This window comes from Lycium ferocissimum, chromosome 9, assembly GCF_029784015.1.
Source record: "Lycium ferocissimum isolate CSIRO_LF1 chromosome 9, AGI_CSIRO_Lferr_CH_V1, whole genome shotgun sequence".
Lineage (NCBI taxonomy): Eukaryota > Viridiplantae > Streptophyta > Magnoliopsida > Solanales > Solanaceae > Lycium > Lycium ferocissimum.
This window is the reverse complement of record NC_081350.1, coordinates 47,513,451-47,533,364: the sequence shown is the minus strand read 5'-3', so window position 1 is coordinate 47,533,364 and position 19,914 is coordinate 47,513,451. Positions and strand designations below refer to the sequence as shown.

The 19,914-nt window shown below is 35.8% G+C and overlaps 1 protein-coding gene across 1 annotated transcript; it reads left to right on the top strand.

Annotated features, from left to right (window-relative positions):
* The first annotated feature begins 3,373 nt into the window (after positions 1 to 3,373).
* Positions 3,374 to 18,487, top strand: LOC132031129 (uncharacterized). The gene is made up of 9 exons (XM_059420996.1): positions 3,374 to 3,839; positions 5,409 to 5,456; positions 5,549 to 5,608; positions 15,387 to 15,470; positions 15,582 to 15,686; positions 16,286 to 16,399; positions 16,511 to 16,611; positions 17,660 to 17,771; positions 17,932 to 18,487. The coding sequence occupies exons 1-9, from the start codon at positions 3,402 to 3,404 to the stop codon at positions 18,058 to 18,060; spliced, it is 1,191 nt and encodes a 396-aa protein (XP_059276979.1). The 5' UTR covers positions 3,374 to 3,401; the 3' UTR covers positions 18,061 to 18,487.
* Positions 18,488 to 19,914: the final 1,427 nt, after the last annotated feature.

The following is a 19,914-nucleotide window of genomic DNA, read 5'->3' as shown; positions in this document are numbered from 1 at the left end:
CCTCTCTCAACCGAGTTTCGAAAGAGTCTAGAGCACAGAAAGCTTTTCCCATTCATCAAAGCAGCAAGAGAAATTTCGAGGCCGTTGTTTGATCTTTTAATCCTTGGGCCAGCCTTCCTCTACGCTCTCACATGTCTTCCCCGTTGGTTTAAACGAAACATTGGTTTGGGCTTTGGATGATCGCCCACAAGAAAGTTTGGGCTTCGGCTTCGTGGAAGTGGACCGCACCCAAAAACCCTAGGCCCACTTGCTTTTTGCCGCCTTCTCTCTTTGTCCACGTGCCCCCGTGCTCTCACACGGGCTCCCATTACTTCCATCCGTCAATTGTTCAAAGGTGCTACCCACCTCTTTATCCACCGGATATTTATTTTTTTACCGATTTGCAACGATTTGAATCTCCAGCCCCAAGAACCACCATTATCGGTGCTTTAGTCCAAATCGTATGGTATAGCATAAAACCATCATCTTCAATACTCATCTCCTCGGGAATGTCGACCCATCACCCTTGACTTTTATCCGAGCCCATTTAAGGTGATTCTTTAGTTATGTTTCTTCTCTTCGTCTCCATCCATCCTCCACGTGCTGATCACCGATGGTTCTAAACACTTTTCGAGACCGTAAATGGGGTAAACCTACTATTCCGATCCAAATCGAGCTCGTCTATTATTTTCCTCCACCGCACCTATTCTTGGGTTCCACCATCGTAGCTTGACCTTAAAATTTCTCCAAGCCCATTCTCCTACAATAACTTGCTCCGCAATATCTTCGAAGCAAACTCGAAGAGAAAAGACCCATTACCCATTTCATATATATTCAAACCATGGCTTTGTTTCCATAAGTCGTAGCCCATCTTCTAATCTCTCGATAAAGTCAGGTGGCTCGACCGCTTTAAATTCAATGTGCCTACTAAGCTCCTCTTTAATGTTACATCGTGGTTTGTTTGGTCGTCATTAATGCAAATTCTTTCTCCCTTCTTTAATGTAGATCTCAGGCTTGTGACATCAGTCTCCGCTCTCGTTAGTCCATTTATCCTTTTTATCACTTCGCATAAGGAATGTTTCTATCATGCCTACCGTTTTCTTCTATCTTTCTCATGTTCCGTGTGATTGCACATGAATCCGTCAACTTTCTCCGCAATGAATACCCAACCCGAATTAAATGTCAATTGAGGAATAATTATGACCGACCTCCTTCTCGCCCTTACATTAATCAACCGATATATCTCCTATACTTGTTGAAGTTCCTAGCACAAAAAGACTTCGAGAGTTGTCCTTTTTCTTCCATCTTCTCACCCTATTCCCTTTCATCTTCGATGCTTCCCGCAGTCATGATCCATTCCATAGTCTTCTTGTTAAAAGTTGTTCTTGTTATAGCATTTTTCGCACCCGCCGTATGCATTCTCCCGTCGTATCAAAGGGTTTTTTGTGATATCATAAGACTTGTAACCTATTGCAAAGTAAATGGTATCATCCATTGTTAGCAATCAAGAGAGAATAAAAAGAAAAGGAAAGAGAAGAAAGAGAGAAAAGATGAGAGAGACGAGAGAGAGAGAGAGGTTTCCTATGCGGATCGAGGGATCACCGGAGATGGAGGGGCGAGTCTAAAAGTGTCTTTAAGACATTTCCTCGAAAAATGTGCCTGAGAGAAACATTAAGAAAGTAACTTTGTACTTTTGCTAATTACATTTCATAGCTACAGTAACTTTGATTCAATTCGGTTGTATCTATTCGGCTGTATTCTGCTGTATTCAATTCGGCTGTATCCATTTGTCGTTACTTTTGCACTGTATTAAATTAATTATATTTAAATTTGGTTGTGTTCAAACAACATAAATGCAAAAATAAATGTGGATATTCAACTATATTCAAATTCACTGTATTCATTTGTATACAAAAAGATCTTCTTCGAAATATAGACTAAAAATACATAAAGAAACATTGTATTTTAAAATTACGAATACACTCAGATATGAGATAAAAGATATAAACTACACTCAAATACACTCAGATCTGAGATACAAGAAATAAAATACGCTTAGATCTAAGAAAATACACCCAAATCTGAGAAAAATCCAGTCGGTTGGCCATGGATTCCGGCCAGAGATGACGACGGTGGCGGTGGAGGAGAAATGAGGAAGAAGAAGCCATGAATTTCCGATGGAGAGGGGATCCACCTTCTTCTATTTCTACATCTAGGATTCGACTTGTATCATAGATACTAATAGGAATTCAACCATTATGGTAAGGAAAAGTTTGATTTAGACGGAGAAGAAGAGGCAAAAATTGGAACAAAAATACCATTCACTTCGTCCATCATCAAAAAAAGAAAAAAGCAAGGTTCCGATGTTGAGTGACAAATGGGAAATTATGGAAAGTTACAATCCCTACCACGGAATAATGCACCTACACACCTTCATCGACGTTGTTTTTTGACCGGAAGGCCGAGAGCTAACTATTCAGACTTTGGACTATCCGGACACATACTTCGTGAAATGGTTCGTGCATGTTTGTTGTCGATGACGAAAAAGAAGCCATGGAACAATTAGGCACACATGCCATGTATAGCCGCCGACGAGGAGGGAGTTGTGATTTGGCGACGGAGAGATGACGACGGTGGTGGCCATGGATTCATTCAAATAATCACCATTCTGTGTTACTAATAGATCCAACCAATTTCTTTTTTGAAATTCCGGAATCTCTTTCCATTGAGTTGTATCGGAGTTGGGATGACCGAGAAGAAGCCATGAATTCTAAGGTTGTCAACTATTCTGATACTAAACCCAAGAGCAGCTGCATATTCGAAATTAACACGTATTTGATGTGAATTATAATTAACTAGTCAAAATTAGCTATGTATTCTAATATTTTGAACTATATCTACTAATGATAAATACCTAGTAAAATTTTTTTACACATGTAAAAAATCCCTTAAACCATGCTACATATAAACCGCAAAAACTTAACAGTAAACCATGGTATGTAGACAAAATTATCCAAGGATTATAATCCTGGGATTAATTTATCCCATCTCTTGGGACTAATTTATCCCATCTAAAGAGATTTGAGATAAAATAATCCCGTGATTAACGTGCAAGACGGAATATCTCATCTTTAAGTTTGTGACGACTTTTTATATTTTGTTTTAAGATAAGCGTATTATATCTTCTACCAAATATATACAAAATTAATCCTACAAGCAATGTTTCTGATATCCCGCCTAATATCGCAGCATCAAACGACCCCTAAAGTAAGGTATGACATAGCAAAGAATCGAGTCACATCCTCTTAGCACGTGTCATCACCTCCACTATCCAAAGCAAGGTATACATACATACAAAACACAATAAAGTACTAGTATAAAACAGTTACACCTTTAAAACACACAATCTTAATAAAACCTCCATGCTCCATCATCGCTTAATAACTCGCCGATTCACGTTCCTCAACTCAACAACCCAGTCAATCCGGTTCAACTCATTCACCGTTAAACATTCCGTCGCCCTAAACCACAACTCATTCTCAGCCTCCGTAAAGTCTGCGCTAAACGGACGGCGTACGGCGGCGGAGATGAGCAGTTCAAATCCTATTCACGCTGAGGGAGAAAATGGTAATTTGACGAATTCGGAAGGCTCGGAAGTAGCTTCGGTGAGGTTTAATGAGGAGCAAGGAGGAGGGTCGGAGGTAGCTTCGGCGAATGTAGAAGGTGAAAGTGAAGGATATGAAAGGAAGGTTTTACCGGAGGAATTAGCGAGGAGTGTAATGATGTTAACTTGTGATTCGAATACTACTGATGGAGGTGTTTGTGATGTGTATGTTGTTGGTACTGCACACGTTTCTAAGGTAAATTTAATGATTTTTTTAATTTTTTTTTTTACTTGTCATATTTCGCTTCTTCAGAGTCAATTTGACTTCTTTCGAAGCTAAATCGAATTAGATTATTATATTTTGTTTCTATAGGGGCAATTTGACTAATTTTCGGAGCTAAATTGAATTAAGATTATTACATTTCGCTTCTCTAGAGCTGAGTTGATTTTTCTCGGAGCTAAATCGAATTAGATTATTACATTTAGCTTCTCCAGAGGCGATTTGACTAATTTTTGGAGCTGAATTGAATTAGATTATTACATTTCACTTCTCGCAGTCAATTTGACTAGTACATTTTGCTTCTCCAGAGTCAATTTGACTTTTTTCAGAGCTAAATTGAATCAGATTTTTACATTTTGCTTCTCCAGAGTCGATTTGACTAATTTTCAGAGCTAAATTAAATTAGATTATTACATTTCGCTTCTCCAGAGTCGATTTGACTAATTTTCCGAGCTGAATAGAATTATTTTAATTTATATTTTAAAATTAAAATTTAGATGTTCGAAAACTATATGAAAAATACTAGTATAAGTTGCAATTCTTCTCCTCATATTAAAAAATGCATCTTAAAATGTTGATCAAAGTTCAAGTAGTTTGACTCTCGAGAAGCGCAACATGGCAGGTAAAAGTGAACGGAGACAGTACTTTATTAGAATTAATTTTAGAACGGAGAAATTTGAGTGAAAAATGTCGATATTCATCCTTTTTTAAGTTTGTTGGAAATCGTACAACTAGTAATCGCAAAGAGATGTGAAAAAAGTGTACAAGAGTGAAGGCTTTACATATATATATATATATTTTTTTTGAAATTGGTAACTGTAGAATGTTTTACATAATTTTTCTCTCTGTTGAGTTGAAGGAGGTGATAGAAATCACATTTCCTGTTTGTTGCAATTATTTAGTAATTCTACTAGCATTATTTTATGAGGAGAATTAGGTGCTTTGTAGTATTCAGACTTCAATAACTTTTTCTGCATAAGGTTTCTTTAGGCTAGAATTTTATTTTGATATAATTCAGCTTCCACCAGCGGAGATGGAATCAATAGTTCATCAATAATAAATTTGCTGAAATGTTGCTCTAACAACATAGGATTATTAGATATCTTGTGAGCATTGCTTGATGAGATGTCTTTTAGTCTTGGATTTGACTCAACATCTACTGGTTCATGGTTAAATAGAAGAATACGATTGACACTTCTTGGAGTTAAGAAGTTAACAGTAGATGTCGTGACATTAAGCGACCTTGACTAAGCTCCCATCCCTTAAACAAACTAAGCTTGAATGAGTATGTACTTTCTCTATTGCCATACCTTGTCTTTCTTATTTCTTCCGGACCTCAATTGTGGGATTACACTGGGTATGTTGTTGTTCTCTTTCTTATTTTCTCCTTTCTCTTTTTTAGGTTGATAAAGTTCGAATCTTTATATGCGGCTTATATCGACTTTCTATCGAGTTAATCATTCATATTAAAGAAATAGATGTTACAAAACAGGTTGAGTTATAAAGGGTGTATAATCATCTTTACTTTACTTTGCATGGTTACAGGAATCATGCCAAGAAGTTGAAGCAGTGATCAATTTCTTGAAACCAGAGGTTTGGCGGCTACTGTGGTGCATGCCATATTTTTCTCTCCTTTTTTAATTTTTTGAACATCAGTCTTATTCATAATCGATTGATGGTGATAGGTTGTTTTCTTGGAGTTATGCTCAGGTCGCGTGGGTGTACTTACACCTCAGAATTTAAAGGTCAGTCTTTCTATTAGTAGGCTCTCTTATTACCATTTGTCCATTTCAGAATTCATGCAGCTGCAGAAATCTTTGGTTCGGTAGGGGGGGTGGGGCGGGGAGGACATCTAATATAAATGACTCCTTATGTAGGATGCAAAACTCAAGCTAATATTCAAGCTACATTCAGGTGCACACCCATATAGAGAGCGCGGAGGTCTTGAAACGTTCCCTCTAAATTCATAGACGATATGACTAAGAGATCTGCAGCGTCATCCTCAAGAAAATATTCACTAAAATATTCAGCAGGGAATTAGCCTAGTGCGGGTTATTTCTTCTGTGTGGTTTGTGGGCTATTGCACAGGAGCAGGGTTTACCCTGTGCGCACCCGAAGGGTAGTGTCTGCGGGTTCCATTGTCGTAAAAAAAAAAAAAATCACTAAAATAAATACACATAGTGCAACAGACACCAGGCAACATAAGCTCAAACCTAACCAAATGGAACCTAAAACCTACTCCTGCAGAATTTTATCTTAATTTCAAGCAATTATAGGAGAACATAAGCTCAAACCTAACCAAATGGAACCTAAAACCTGCTCCTGCAGAATTTTATCTTAATATCAAGCAATTATAGGAGAAAAAGCTGGAAATTCATATAGCTTGAAAGCCAATCTAGTTAAAAGAGTACCCAAAGTTCAATACCCGAGAGAATGTCAAATGTAATTCATCCAATGAACTCAAGCAACCACTATTAACAACCTCAATTTTAGTTGTGTTAGGAGAATATTCAGCATTATGGTAACTAATGTCTAACAATACAACTAGAACAATAACATACCCAGTGTAGTCTCACAAGTGGGCTCTGGGGAGGGTAGGGTGTACGCAGGCCTTATCCCTACCTTGGTAGAGAGGCTGTTTCCGATAGACCCTCAGCTCGAAAGAAAAATAAAATAAAATTGAAGCATGGAACTAATGTCTGACAGTAAGTATTATAATTGTTTATTCTATTAGTAGGTTCTCTTTCTGTCATTCCAGAATTCATGGAGTTTGCAGAAAACTTTGGAAACATGTGAGGATTCCAGCATTTTATTTCTCCTAAGCATTTTGGTAAAACATTGTTTAAAAAAAGGGAGCTTTCTGCGGTTAGGAGACATGCTCCTCATTTTCCCTTTAATTAATGTTACTTGTATGTCATCAAATTTGAAACATATGCAGTAAACCCGTCAACCGGACCGGACCGGTAACCGGTTACGGAGCCGGCCGGTTTCCGGTTAAAAAACCAGAACTGGTTTCCGGTTAAAAAACCGGAACTGGCAGCCGGTTCCGGTTTACCGGTTAAAAACCCGAAACTGGAACCGGTCCGGTTCAAACACGTCCAAAACCCCTCCTTTTTTTTTGTTTTTTGTATAGTATATATATATATTATAGTATTTATTAGTATATTGTAGGTATATTTACATATGTTATATAAGTTTATAAGTAAAGTTTATATATTTATCGACTAACAAAGCTAACAAAGAAAGAGTCAAAGAATACAAAGATATACGTGTATATATCTATATATATATTAAGTTATATGCTTAAGTTATACTACATATACCTAAAATATAGTAAGAATATACTTATATATATATATCAATATACTTAGGTTATATAACTTATATATATATATATATATATATATATATATATATATATATATATATATATAATCTTATTTTATGAAAAATTCTTCTTGAAAAATTATTGTTTCCTCGGGTTTAAAATTTTCAAAAAACCATTTTCTAAATGGTTCCCATTGAGGAGTATAAAACTCTTTACTAATTTGTAATCTTGCGGGTGATCCCCGACTAAAATCAATTTTTTGGACTTGATCCATTAAATACTTGGAAAATTCATGTCTGACTCAGTTAATTCTGGGTCTTTGATACCAGTTACAATATTATCCTGGTCAATCTTCAAATTACTAATTCTATTAGAATCATTATCTCTAATTTGAGAAGTAGATGCTCTTGATGGGGTCTGCACAATATAATCAATAGGAGATATGTAAGATCTACAAGAAGACACAGATCTAGGTAAACTAAATCGAACACTATGATGTTCATTATCTTCTAATGCAGGTGTAGGATCATGAAATCTTAGTTTTACTGTCCCATCTGGGATCTGTTCTATTTCTGAAATTTCAGTAAAAACATTTTGAGGAGGTGTTGCTCCTTCAATGACCCACTCTTTAGGGAAATCTATTTCATTTCACTTGATAGGTCTTTGAGTCATAATTTTGGATTTACCAAAATTAGTTTCTATTAAAATAGTTTCATTTTTTAAATCCATGATTTTACACATAGGATTCATAGTATATAATGGTTTATAATAAATTCTATAACAGATGCATATTACCTCTGTACTTGGCATATAATCATAACCATGCAATTTGATACTTAATATTAAAGCATCTAAAGAATTGTCATCTTGCAAGGATACCTGCAAGTTAGGATAAGCATTAAAATAAACTGGACCATAAGCTAAACTTGTTTGGACCATTCCTATGAGGATTTCTTCCAGCTTTCTATTTCTACCATCCCTTAAAGCTGCTATAAAGCTTTCTGGTAAACCTCTTAAAGTTAAAGGTTTGAATGCAACCTGAATTAACTCAATATGCATAAATCTGTGGGTTACCCTATAAGAGGCAAGATCACTGTCAGATAATAGTCTAAAAGTAGCATGATCATTATCTACAGTCATAGTTTCTTCAGTAGTTTTAACTATTTGTTTGAGACCTAATTTCTCAAAAGTACCCATTTGATATATTAATCAGTTCTATTTTAGGAATCGTCCATTTATTAAGGAGATCAAGTTCTTGAGGAGTATCATATTCCTCTTTCTTACTATTTTTAACAATTCTTTTTCGATTTATAAAATTCATGATATTAAATCGTTGAATTACATCACCTATTACTACTAGAACACCATGGCTCTAATACCATAAAACATAGCAGGATCGCGCCGCCGCATGATGCCATCTAGGTAACAACAGTTTTACTAGGTTACCGACCCTGGCGTTGGGGTTGTTCCTACCGTAACAAGTCCAACAACGCCCTAAAACGCCATCCCGCTAAACGGGCTAACAGACCACCGCCCGGTTATGAAAAATCCGCCCGGGCCGGGCTCTCTACCTAACCTTAAACATCATGTTTTGGCTTTGATCATGATGCATTAAAGCATTATTACCATGATCTCAGTAGTCTAGTGTGACGTAATTCAACGGAGTATTTAGCCTATAAGGCTAAACATGAACTGAATTATATATAAAGAAATTAAAATAAAAATAAAAATTATACCTTAAGGATGAAGATTGTGCTCAGCAGAGAAGGAGTTTATATGAACAAGCTTTTTATTTATAAGAAAATTTTTACAGGGAGAGAATGGGAGAGAGTTCATGCTTGGGGAATCCAAGACTTGCCTCTAAATTTGGAAGTATGATCCTTATATAACGAATCATGAATACTAAACAACAAAATTAAAAAGTAAATGGCCGACAACATTATGGCCAGATAAAAAGTAAAAGTAAAGTAAAAAGCAAAAGCGGCCAAAAGTAGCCGAAAGTAAAAACATAATTATTACAACTTTAATAATTAAAGCTGCTTTCCTACTTTATAAAAGTAGCCGCCTAGTGGTGGGTCCCATCAATTATTTCATCGGTGTCTTGCCCTTGTCTTTTGTGAGGCCGGAAGATTCTTCCGTCTGACCAAGGAATTTGGCCGCAAATTGTGCAAAGTCCTCGGTATTAGCTGGACTTTGAGATTCTCCTGCTAAGACTTGAGTATTATAGTCTTCTTCATCATCATCATTATCAGTGGTATGACCAACAGAATGGAAGGATGAACCTTGGCAAATAATGCAAAGGTATTTTGATACAGCGTCATACGCTACTCCGACTTATAAATATCGGATGAATTATGAAATGATCCTTTCATATACAGGGTCAGCTGAATTTCAGCATTTTTATCCTGCTAATAGCAAAAAGATGTATAACTTTTAAAAAATTATCATAAAAAAGATATTTTCTCCAAATGGATGGGGAATAAGTCCGTTAAAGGACAGGGATTATATCCACCCAGAACAAAAGGTCCCAGTTAAATTCAATTATTGGGATTATGTTGATAACTTTAATAAAGCTCTTCTATATGAGAATCCTAATAGGAAACACTCATGGTTTATAAAAATCTGTGCCAATGTTTATAAAAGTGGCATTCCAAATTGGTTTTATCAATGGTGGATCCATTATGGTCCAACAAGAAATCTTTAAGTAACCCTTCAAAAGTTTATATCTTGAATGGGTTGATGTTTCTCCAAAAATTATAGATTTGGAAAATAATATTACTTTCTCTGAAGAAATTTCTAAGATGTATTTCTTCATTGAATTATCTATTCCACGGATTATGAAATGGTCAGTTGAGGTGGGTTATACCCCGCAAAATATGCCTTGCTTAAACAGAATTTTTTATACAAAATTCTGGAAAAAATTATTGCAAAATCAAAAGATGGAACTATCCCAGGACAAGATTTAATAAATCAAATTAAAACCACCATTGCACATTATAAGGACTCCATTAACTCTAAACAAAAGGAGGTTTCTAGTCCCTTTGAGCATATTGCTAAAAAAATCCAGATGAAGAAAGGAGCAATTCCCCCAGAGCAGCTTATAGCTACATATGTGGAAGAATTCAAATCTAATTTAATGCAGCATCTTAATATGGAAGCTATTTCTGATACATCAATGGCATCCGTCGGTCATACCACCGATAATGATGATGATGTTAAGACTATAATACTCAAGTCTTAGCAGGAGAATCTCAAAGTCCAGCTAATACCGAGGACTTTGCACAATTTGCGGCCAAATTCCTTGGTCAGACGGAAGAATCTTCCAGCTCTACAAAAGACAAGGGCAAGACACCGATGAAATAATTGGTGGGACCCGCCACTAGGCGGCTACTTTTATAAAGTAGGAATCTGCTTTTATAAAGCAGCTTTAATTATTAAAGTTGTAATAATTATGTTTTTACTTTCGGCTACTTTTGGCCGCTTTTGCTTTTTACTTTACTTTTACTTTTTATCCGCCATAATGTTATTTAGCCATTTACTTTTTAATTTTGTTGTTTAGTATTCATGATTCGTTATATAAGGATCATACTTCCAAATTTAGAGGCAAGTCTGATTCCCCAAGCATGAACTCTCTCCCATTCTCTCCCTGTAAAAATTTTCTTATAAATAAAAAGCTTGTTCATATAAACTCCTTCTCTGCTGAGCACAACCTTCATCCTTAAGGTATAATTTTTATTTTTATTTTAATTTCTTTATATATAATTCAGTTCATGTTTAGCCTTATAGGCTAAATACTCCGTTGAATTACGTCACACTAGACTACTGAGATCATGGTAATAATGCTGTAATGCATCATGATCAAAGCCAAAACATGATGTTTAAGGTTAGGTAGAGATCGACCCAAAGTGACCGTTCATAACCAGGCGGTGGTCCTGTTGTTAGCCCGTTTAGCCGAGGATGGCGTTTTAGGGCGTTTGTTGGACTTGTTCTGGTAGGAACAACCCCAATGCCAGGGTCGGTAACCTAGTAAAACTGTTGTTACCTAGATGGCATCATGCGGCGACGCGATCCTGCTATGTTTTATACTATATATAGTATAAGTTATATGTATATGTATAACTTACATATATATAAGTTATATATAACTTAAACATATATATGTATACTATATATTATAAGTTATATATAACTTAAACATATATATGTATACTATATATTATAAGTATATTCTTAGTATATTTTAGTTATTTTTCATTCAAGTATATAACTTTCTAGTTTTTAATTTAAGTAGATGTATATCATAAGTATATTCTTAGTATATTTTAGGTATATTCCTAATTTAATATAAGTAAAAATATGAACACAAGTAAATAGAAGAAAGCTCAATGAGCCATATATTTTATTCATTCTTGGATGACATTTATTTGCAAGTTGTAGTTTTTTTTTAACTTGCAAATAATTTATGAGTTGCAAAGAAATAGTAGAATAATAAAATCACCAATTCTCAATCATTTGGTTAATTTCCCCCATATCATATTCGGCCATGGAGATATCTTCAAATTCTTTCATTTGGTCCGGTCCACTTGCTATCAAATCTTCAATCTCTTCCTCTTCGCCTTCCTCCGCTTCTAAGTTGTAGTTGCGTCGCTCCGATCTAATCCAATCTCGAATGCACACTAGTACTTGCAAGCTAAAGCCGGATAATGAGTGTCTATGGTCTCCAATTTGTTGTCTTCCTTGGCTAAATGCACTCTCCGAAGCCACGGTTGATACTTGAACCGTAAGGATATCTCGAGCCATTCTTGAGAGTATCGGATGACTTGCCTTGTATTTCTTCCACCATTCTAAGACGTCCAACTCATCTAGTTCCTTGATATCCACATTTGGCTGCATCAAATAAAAGTTATATTCATCAAAGTTTGCACTACAAGAAGGAGTTGGCTGTGAATTTAAAACTTTTAAATGCGACAAACCCGACAAGCTCTTTTTGCTACTTTGAGAAGTAGTAGGCGTGGAGCAACGGTGTAGCACATTCTTCCAAATTAGAATAATGAGTAAAAACTTTTCTAAACTCGTCATCAATAGCTAGTTTGGCTTGACTAAAGATGGTTGAACTCCTCTTCAATTTCTAAAAATGTATAAATTTGACCAACCAATGCTTTAGTATAAGACACTTTTAAACAAGGATTTAAAAGAGATCCCAATATAAATAAAGTTGGGATGGGAAAAAAATACTTCTTAAATTTGATTATCATATCAAAAATAGCCGCTTGATAACCGGGTTTATGTTTATACTCTTGTACAACTCTAGCTATTTCCGCTAAGTAGGCTAAAATTTCGGTTACCGTGGGATAGAATTGTTTAGAAAAAGCAAGATTTGCATTATAAAAATTTTCTAAGAGTTCAACACATTCCTTAACATCTTCCTAATGCGTAAAATTTAACCAATCATCACTATTAATATAATATTTGTTGTGAACTTGTGGTATGAGAATCCTATACTCATATGCTTGTTGTAGCATAATGTAAGTGTAGTTCCACCTAGTCTCAATTTCTACTTGAATTTTCCTAGGTCTAAGGTTATTTTCCACACAAGCATTCTTAAAATCTCTAAGTCTTCCCCTATTAGCATTACAATAAAGAAACGCAACCGCTTCTCTAACTTTTTGAATAGAATCGTCAAAACACACAAGACTATCTTTAACAATTAAGTTTAAAATGTGACAGCTACATCTCACATGAAAAATATTTTTTAGCGGAGGGTTTTTAAAATGTGACAGCTACATCTCACATGAAAAATATTTTTTAGCGGAGGGTTTAATTCTCTTTTTAAAAGACCAATCGCCTTTGTATTATTAGAAGCATTATCTAAAGCAATACAAAGTGTTTTTCTATAAATGTTAAAAAATCTCATAATAGTAGACATTGAATCCGCTAAAATTTTTCCATCGTGACGACCTTTTCCTTCATCATATAAAAAAGCTATAATTCTTTTTTGCATAACCCAATTGTCATCAACCCAATGACATGTAATAGCAAAAAAATCTAATTTGTTAAGACTAAGACCCAAATCAGCGGTAAGAGAAATATTATAATTTAAAGAATTAAATACACGGCGCAAATAAAATCTATATTTATTATACAAATCTATAACATCTGCTCTAGAAGTACTTCTAGGAATACCCTCAAATAATGGATTATAACAACGTTGAATGTAAGTAACAAACTCCAAACCCGAAGGAAGGGAAAATGGTAAACAATCATAAGCTACCATTTTAGCTATTTCTACACGCTCTTTTTTCTTGTCATACTTAAAATTTTTACCGGTTCGTGGGTCTATCGTCATTTGAATACCCCCACATTTGAACCCGTTTGCTCTCCCCAAACATCCATATGTTTCTTTCTCATATGACCATTTAGTGTACCCGTTCCACCATCCTTACTAGTTCCTTGCCTAAAAGCAAATACTTGTCCACATAGGGTACATTTAACTGTTTGGCTTTCCCTATCCTTAGTCATAAATTTCCAAATTTTAGCGGTTGGCTTACGAGTTCTAGGCGGTTTGTCTTGTGTATGTGATTGTGCAGGACATGTATCTCCTATGGGATTTTCGGGGGCTTGTGTTTCATCATCATCATCATCATCATCAATTTCATTAAAAGTGTCGGTATAATATTGTTGCATTGCCTCATGACCTAAAAGTGGATTATTTCCACCAACATCAATATCTAAATTAGGTGTTTCTTCCACAAATGTTTCCTCATTAAGCCCACTCCTAACAAACCACTACTACCTGCACCACGTTTAAATCTCTTCGCTATTATTAAATAGAATTAATTTAAATCACACTCAAATAAATCACAAGAAAATAAATTGCAACAAATTAAATTGCTAAAAATAAATTGCGAAAAATAAAGATAGAGTTGGAACGAAGGTACCAAATTGCCGGACTAATTTCAACAAAGTGAAGGCGGCTAGAATTGCAAATCCACCAAAGCTACTTCGGATTATTGCAAAATCATTAACTCCACCAACAATATTATAATTGCAAAATTAATAATTGAAACTATAATAAGAATTTATAATATTTATTTGAGAGAAATTTAAAATGGCTAATTGTTGCAAAGTAACTATAATTGAGAGATTGAGATTTAAGAGAAAGAGAAGAGTGAATTGGTGTGGATTAAAATGGAAATGGAGAGGGTTTATATAGGGGTGGGGGATGGGTTAAAGTGTTAAAAAAAAATTTGGGCGGTTGGGGGGCAAAAAATGGGTTCGGGACCATTTGGCAACAACCATTTTTGCAAATGGACCGTCGCCCAACGGTCCAACAGGCAACAGCCCAGCCCCAGCGGCTATATATATATATTTTTTTTTAATTCCACCTGTTTAACCGGTTTAATCGGTCCGGTTCCGGTCTCAAAAATATCGAAACCGGACCGGTATGTAATAAACGGTTCCGGTTTTACCGGACCGGTTGACGGGTTTAATATGCAGCAGATATGCAACTATGTAGACATCATCAGTTCGTGTCGACTGATGGCATTTTGTGATTTGTCTCACGTTAGTATTTCATAGACACGTCAAAATCTCCATATTTCTCTTTTTCTGATCTTTTGCAATTTGTATTTTTTTACTTATTAGATGTTATAGATTTAAACATGTCTATCCTGACTTTACTAAGGCACATCAAGAGTAATACATATTCCAGTGGACTGGCCATGCGAAAAATCCAGATTCAATCAAGGGTGTATCAGATGGGTATGTTGCTATGTCATCTCGGTCATGGACATAGATGAAAAGTGAAAAATGACCTTTTTGATATATGCTATGCCAGAGAACTCTATTCTCTCTCTGTCTCTCTCTCTCACGTCTATGCATATGTTTTTTTGACATCATGGTATTAATGTCTTAATTTTCTGAGCAAACATATTAATGACACCTAGTTTTTCTTAATGAAGCAGATAACTATATTCTGAGAGTCTGTCCTTGCTTGATTTATCATTTATTTGAGTATTTTCATGTTACCTAGTGTTTGTATCATTTAGTTTTAGTACTTCTTTTATATGAAAGATGGTAGGGTGGATCTTCATTTTTTCCTTTTTAGGTTTAATTTTTTTTGTTTGATTGTTGATAAAGGTAGGGTATTTTAGGTTTAATTAATTTCTAATATTACCTATCCCTGAGATGGCCAGGTACCAACTATGGGAGAAATGGTCGAGATGTGGAAGAAAAATCAAAATCCATTTGGGATACTCTACAGCTGGTTTCTTGCCAAGGCATGGTGTTTATCTCACAAGTCGGCTTTACTGTTAGGAAGTGCTACTTTGCACCTTAACATCAGCGCTCTGGACATGCTGATCACTCATTGAATCTACGTTGCATTTTAGGTTGCGAGCAAGCTTGAGGTTTTTCCCGGGGCAGAATTCCGTGTGGCATATGAAGAAGCAATGAAGTACGGTGGGAAAGTGATTCTTGGTGACCGTCCTGTGCAAGTAAGACATTTTGATTCGTTCCATCATTGAATTTGTATGTTTGCTTCTGTTTCTCAAAATTGATCATGTGCATTCCTTCTTTAATTGGATAATCTTTTTGCATCACTACATACCCGTGTGATTACGGCACAATTGACGTTGCTGTCCTGTTGTGTCGGGTAAACATAAGAGTTGGTCAAGTAGGAAGCATTTCTGCATTTCCTCCCCCCTCTCTCTCTCTCTCTCTCTCCCCCTGAGATATAGTAGAAAACAATTAATCATCTGTGTTGTTGAATAGTCTACTCAGCTTACAGGATAAGAGTTATTTGTGAACAAACCTGATTATATTCTAGAAATTCATCTTATTCCAGATCAATCAGCAAAATTCCTCCCCCTTTTCTAAATGCACTTGAATACCACTTTCATGGAGCAGGATCTTTATAAACATATGGGGTTTCTTATGCTTGCATGATGTTATCAGCTTACAATTACACTTTCTTTGGTAGTATTTTCCACATGAAAAAATAAAGAAACAGTTCTGCATAGAGTTCCTGCTCAGTATATTTGGTTTTCCTTTTGTTTTTCAGTGTAATGAATTGTTATATCTGTATTATGAACAGGTGACGTTGCGAAGAACATGGGCAAAAATGCCACTTTGGCACAAGACAAAATTGGTATACTCTCTATTATTCCAAGCTGTTTTTTTACCGAAGCCTGGAGATCTTGTCAAAATGGTAGGTTCCGTGCATAAGATTCTATGGGATTGCCCCTCTCTGCATAAAGTAATTTCATTTATGAAGAAGAATATCTTATGTTGCTTATACCAAACTATTTTTGGTGGGCAGTTGAAGGAAATGGATGATGTTGACATGTTGACTCTTGTAATTCAAGAAATGAGCAAGCAGTTCCCAACTCTTATGGATACCCTAGTTCATGAGCGAGATCAGTAAGTGCCTCTGATTTGCATACAATGTCTCCCCCCCACCCCCAAAACCCCCCTTCCGAACGCAAATGCAAGTTCTATTGGTATGATAAAAATTCGTTATGTTGCCTGCTTGAATTCAAGGTGTTATTATAGTTGTTTACTGACTTTGAGTCTAGAACCAGGAACATACTGTCAGGTCCGGTATTGGTACTGAAGATTTTAGAATTAGATGGTTTTTGTCTCACTAAGTCATTCCAGATCAAATCATTGAGCATACTCTGATTAATTGCTTCATATATTTTTAGATATTCTTTCTTAGTTTGGGTTGATATACATTTGATTTTAGGCTGTTAGATAATGTCTTTGCACATGTAGTCATATAATCTCAATTAATTTGAGTACAGGGACTCATATATGTAGAGATTGAGAGTGGTGCTCTATCTCACAGTTGTGCTCCTTCAGGTGAAAGGCATAATGAGAGAGTTCTCTCAAGGAATTCCCTGTGTTTCATTGCTTATCACTTCCTTTATTCACTTCTAGTTTCCAGAGAGTTTTAATGCTTATCACTACCTTCTATTTCGCTTCTAGTTTTCCCAGAAATAAAGCCAGTGCTGCTGTACTACTCCCTTAGTCTTAAATGAAGTTTCAATAGCTTATGGTGGCGAAAGACTTGTAACACCCCCCAACCCCCAATCCCCAACCTCACACCCAACATAATTAGTGATTGTTTGGTTGGACTATAAAAAAAAGGAAGATATATCTTGCTTATAAGTCTTTTAAGATTAATTGTCATCAGTCTTTGGCTAATTCAGCTACAGTATGGTAATTACCAATAGGTTAAAGTCCTACGTTAGTGCTTCGCACAAACTGTTTTATTTGTCTAATCAAGCAGACTAATAGTAAGTTAATTCTTCCCGCCTTGTAAATAAAAAGAATCTAGAAAGAGTGATTGAACCAACATTTTGGTCTTGACATTTGACAATCTTCAAAGTAATTACTTGTACCATTTAACAAATCTGATGTATCTTCCCCCCTCTCTCTCTCTCTCTCTCTCTCTCTCTCTATGCAGGTTCATGTCATCAATGTTACTAAAAGTTGCCCGTGACCACAACTCTGTTGTTGCAGTTGTTGGTAAGGGTCATCTGCCAGGAATTAAAAAGAACTGGAAGCAACCTATTGAGGTGATAGACATTTCTTCTTAGTCACAATTTCCTTAAGACTTGTATATCCTCTGTTGTGCATCCCAAAATATATGAAAGCAGGGCTTGATGTCTAAGACTCACTGAGCTTTCTTACCTGTAAATTATTGAGGGCTTCTTGTGTACTTATATGCTGCCACAGGTTGAGGAACTACTGACAATACCGTCACCCAAACCCCTCATTACTGTCGCCAAAATTGTGACAACCCTTGGAGCTGCAGTTGCAGGAATAGCCATAATATCTGGCATTTACGTTTCCAGCAAGAAATAATCATCAGAGGTTTCAGATCTAACTCTCGGTCGGGCATTCAATATAAACATCATCAAGGCTACCTATTGTGACTTTCAGCATTTGAGGGCCATGCAATGCAACTGCTCTTATGCATTTTCAGCAGTTGGACACACAGGAAATATACACACAGGGAAGAGGAAATTGCCATTTTGCAATTTTTTCAGATATTCTAAAGTCTAAGGCGAGGAGCGAATAATGAGAATTACTTTTCCAATAGCCCTTTGCTCGTTCAATCCACATCTCTTATGATCTTCCCTCCCCAAGTCTCACGCAGTCTTGCTGTATGGGCCCGTTCAATATTTGGATTAGCTCTCAGATTGTTCTTTAATATCAATTTAGCCTGTTAATTTGTTAAATATAGCAGAATCTTAATAACATAACTTAAATCGAATAGAAGTTTCAAGTAGTTGCTGTTGCATTCTTCATTTGCCCAGTAAGAGGTACAGAATGAACTTTTGAATGTTCAACATAAGGTCAAGGTTTCTCAAGTCTTGGGGTGCAGAATTGGCCTTTGAATTTGGCCGAGTTGAAATCGAACATTATGATAAACTAGCGACAGAGGCAGTCAATCTGAAATTGGGAGAGCAACTCTTTTTTCTTTTGGGTCTTTGAGAGGGGACTTTCAGTAGTCAGTAGGTGGTACCTACTTTAACCTCCGTTGGATTTTTTTCCTAGTAAAATATGCTTTTTCCGTGCAAGAATGCATCACCAGGGAGCACTTTAAGAAACTGTGCTAATAGTTATCAGTAATTTTCCAGGGATCAATACTGAACAGAATAATAGAGTAGGATGCAAATGACAGATATTAAGCCCATTTTTTCATTCTTTCTACAAGCTCAATAAAAAGCAACTCAATATAAAAAGAAGAAAAAGAGCTCTTCCTAATCAAGAAGCTGCTTTTCTCTTTTACATAAGACAAGAACTAACTAGGGAAGCGAACCGCAAGTTCTTTGTTCTTTGCATTATCATCAAAGAGGTGTAATGCGTTGGCTTCAAACTACAAAACTTCTTGTTTCAACTTTTGTTCTTTAGGAGATTTAATTTAAGCTTGTACGAATGTCTGGTATAAAACAACCAGAAGACACGACCAACCACATGCTATTTGTTGTTGAATTAGCTGAAATTAAGATTAGCATTTACTCTATTAGCACCATTGTCAACATGTATGTGTTGCTTGTCAAAGTGGAGTTTCTCTCCTTGTTTTTAGGTTTGGTCAATGACTCAGTGGGGAGGAGAGGAAATCAAACCACTTTGCTGAATGCAGAAGCATTCTTTATTTATTGTCTATACTTTTAAAGATTCAATAGAGTCGATGATTCATCATGTAAATTTAGAATGTTAGAGATTACTAGAGATTGTTGCGTTAATATTAGCACCGATGATTTAACCATTCAGTGTTCAAAATTACTAGCCCAATTCATTGTTGAATAATGCCAATACTCTCCCTGTGGAGGACAGGGCCGGTGATGATCAAACATGACCACCATTAAAAAATTACTATTTTCTCACTGAAAAATGTTCACCGCCTATTTTTATTGAATGTCGGTGGGAAAAACCTAATTTGTAGTGTTTTTACACAAAAAAATTAGGAAGTTTTCCAGCGTTTCAATGAAAACCTGTTTCCCACCATGCTTTTTCCTAGTGAGCTGGTTTGGTGAAAGTGAGGTAGAAAATCATGTTTCTTAACAAAAATTTTCCACTGAATGTCAGTGAAAAAAATCTTTATTTCTAGCAGAGGACGCTTGTTTGATGGATAGGGTTAAGTTATGGCCTTGCTATCATCTATAACTTTGTAGTGGATATTCTACAAGTGGTATTGTAGTTCATATTTTT

Excerpts from the sequence above, each read along its gene's own strand:
- LOC132031129 (XM_059420996.1), top strand. The coding sequence starts at position 3,402 with ATGCTCCATCATCGCTTAATAACTCGCCGATTCACGTTCCTCAACTCA. Across the intron at positions 15,471-15,581 it reads ACAGCTGGTTTCTTGCCAAG|GTTGCGAGCAAGCTTGAGGT; the intron begins GCATGGTGTTTA and ends GTTGCATTTTAG. Across the intron at positions 15,687-16,285 it reads TTGGTGACCGTCCTGTGCAA|GTGACGTTGCGAAGAACATG; the intron begins GTAAGACATTTT and ends TATTATGAACAG.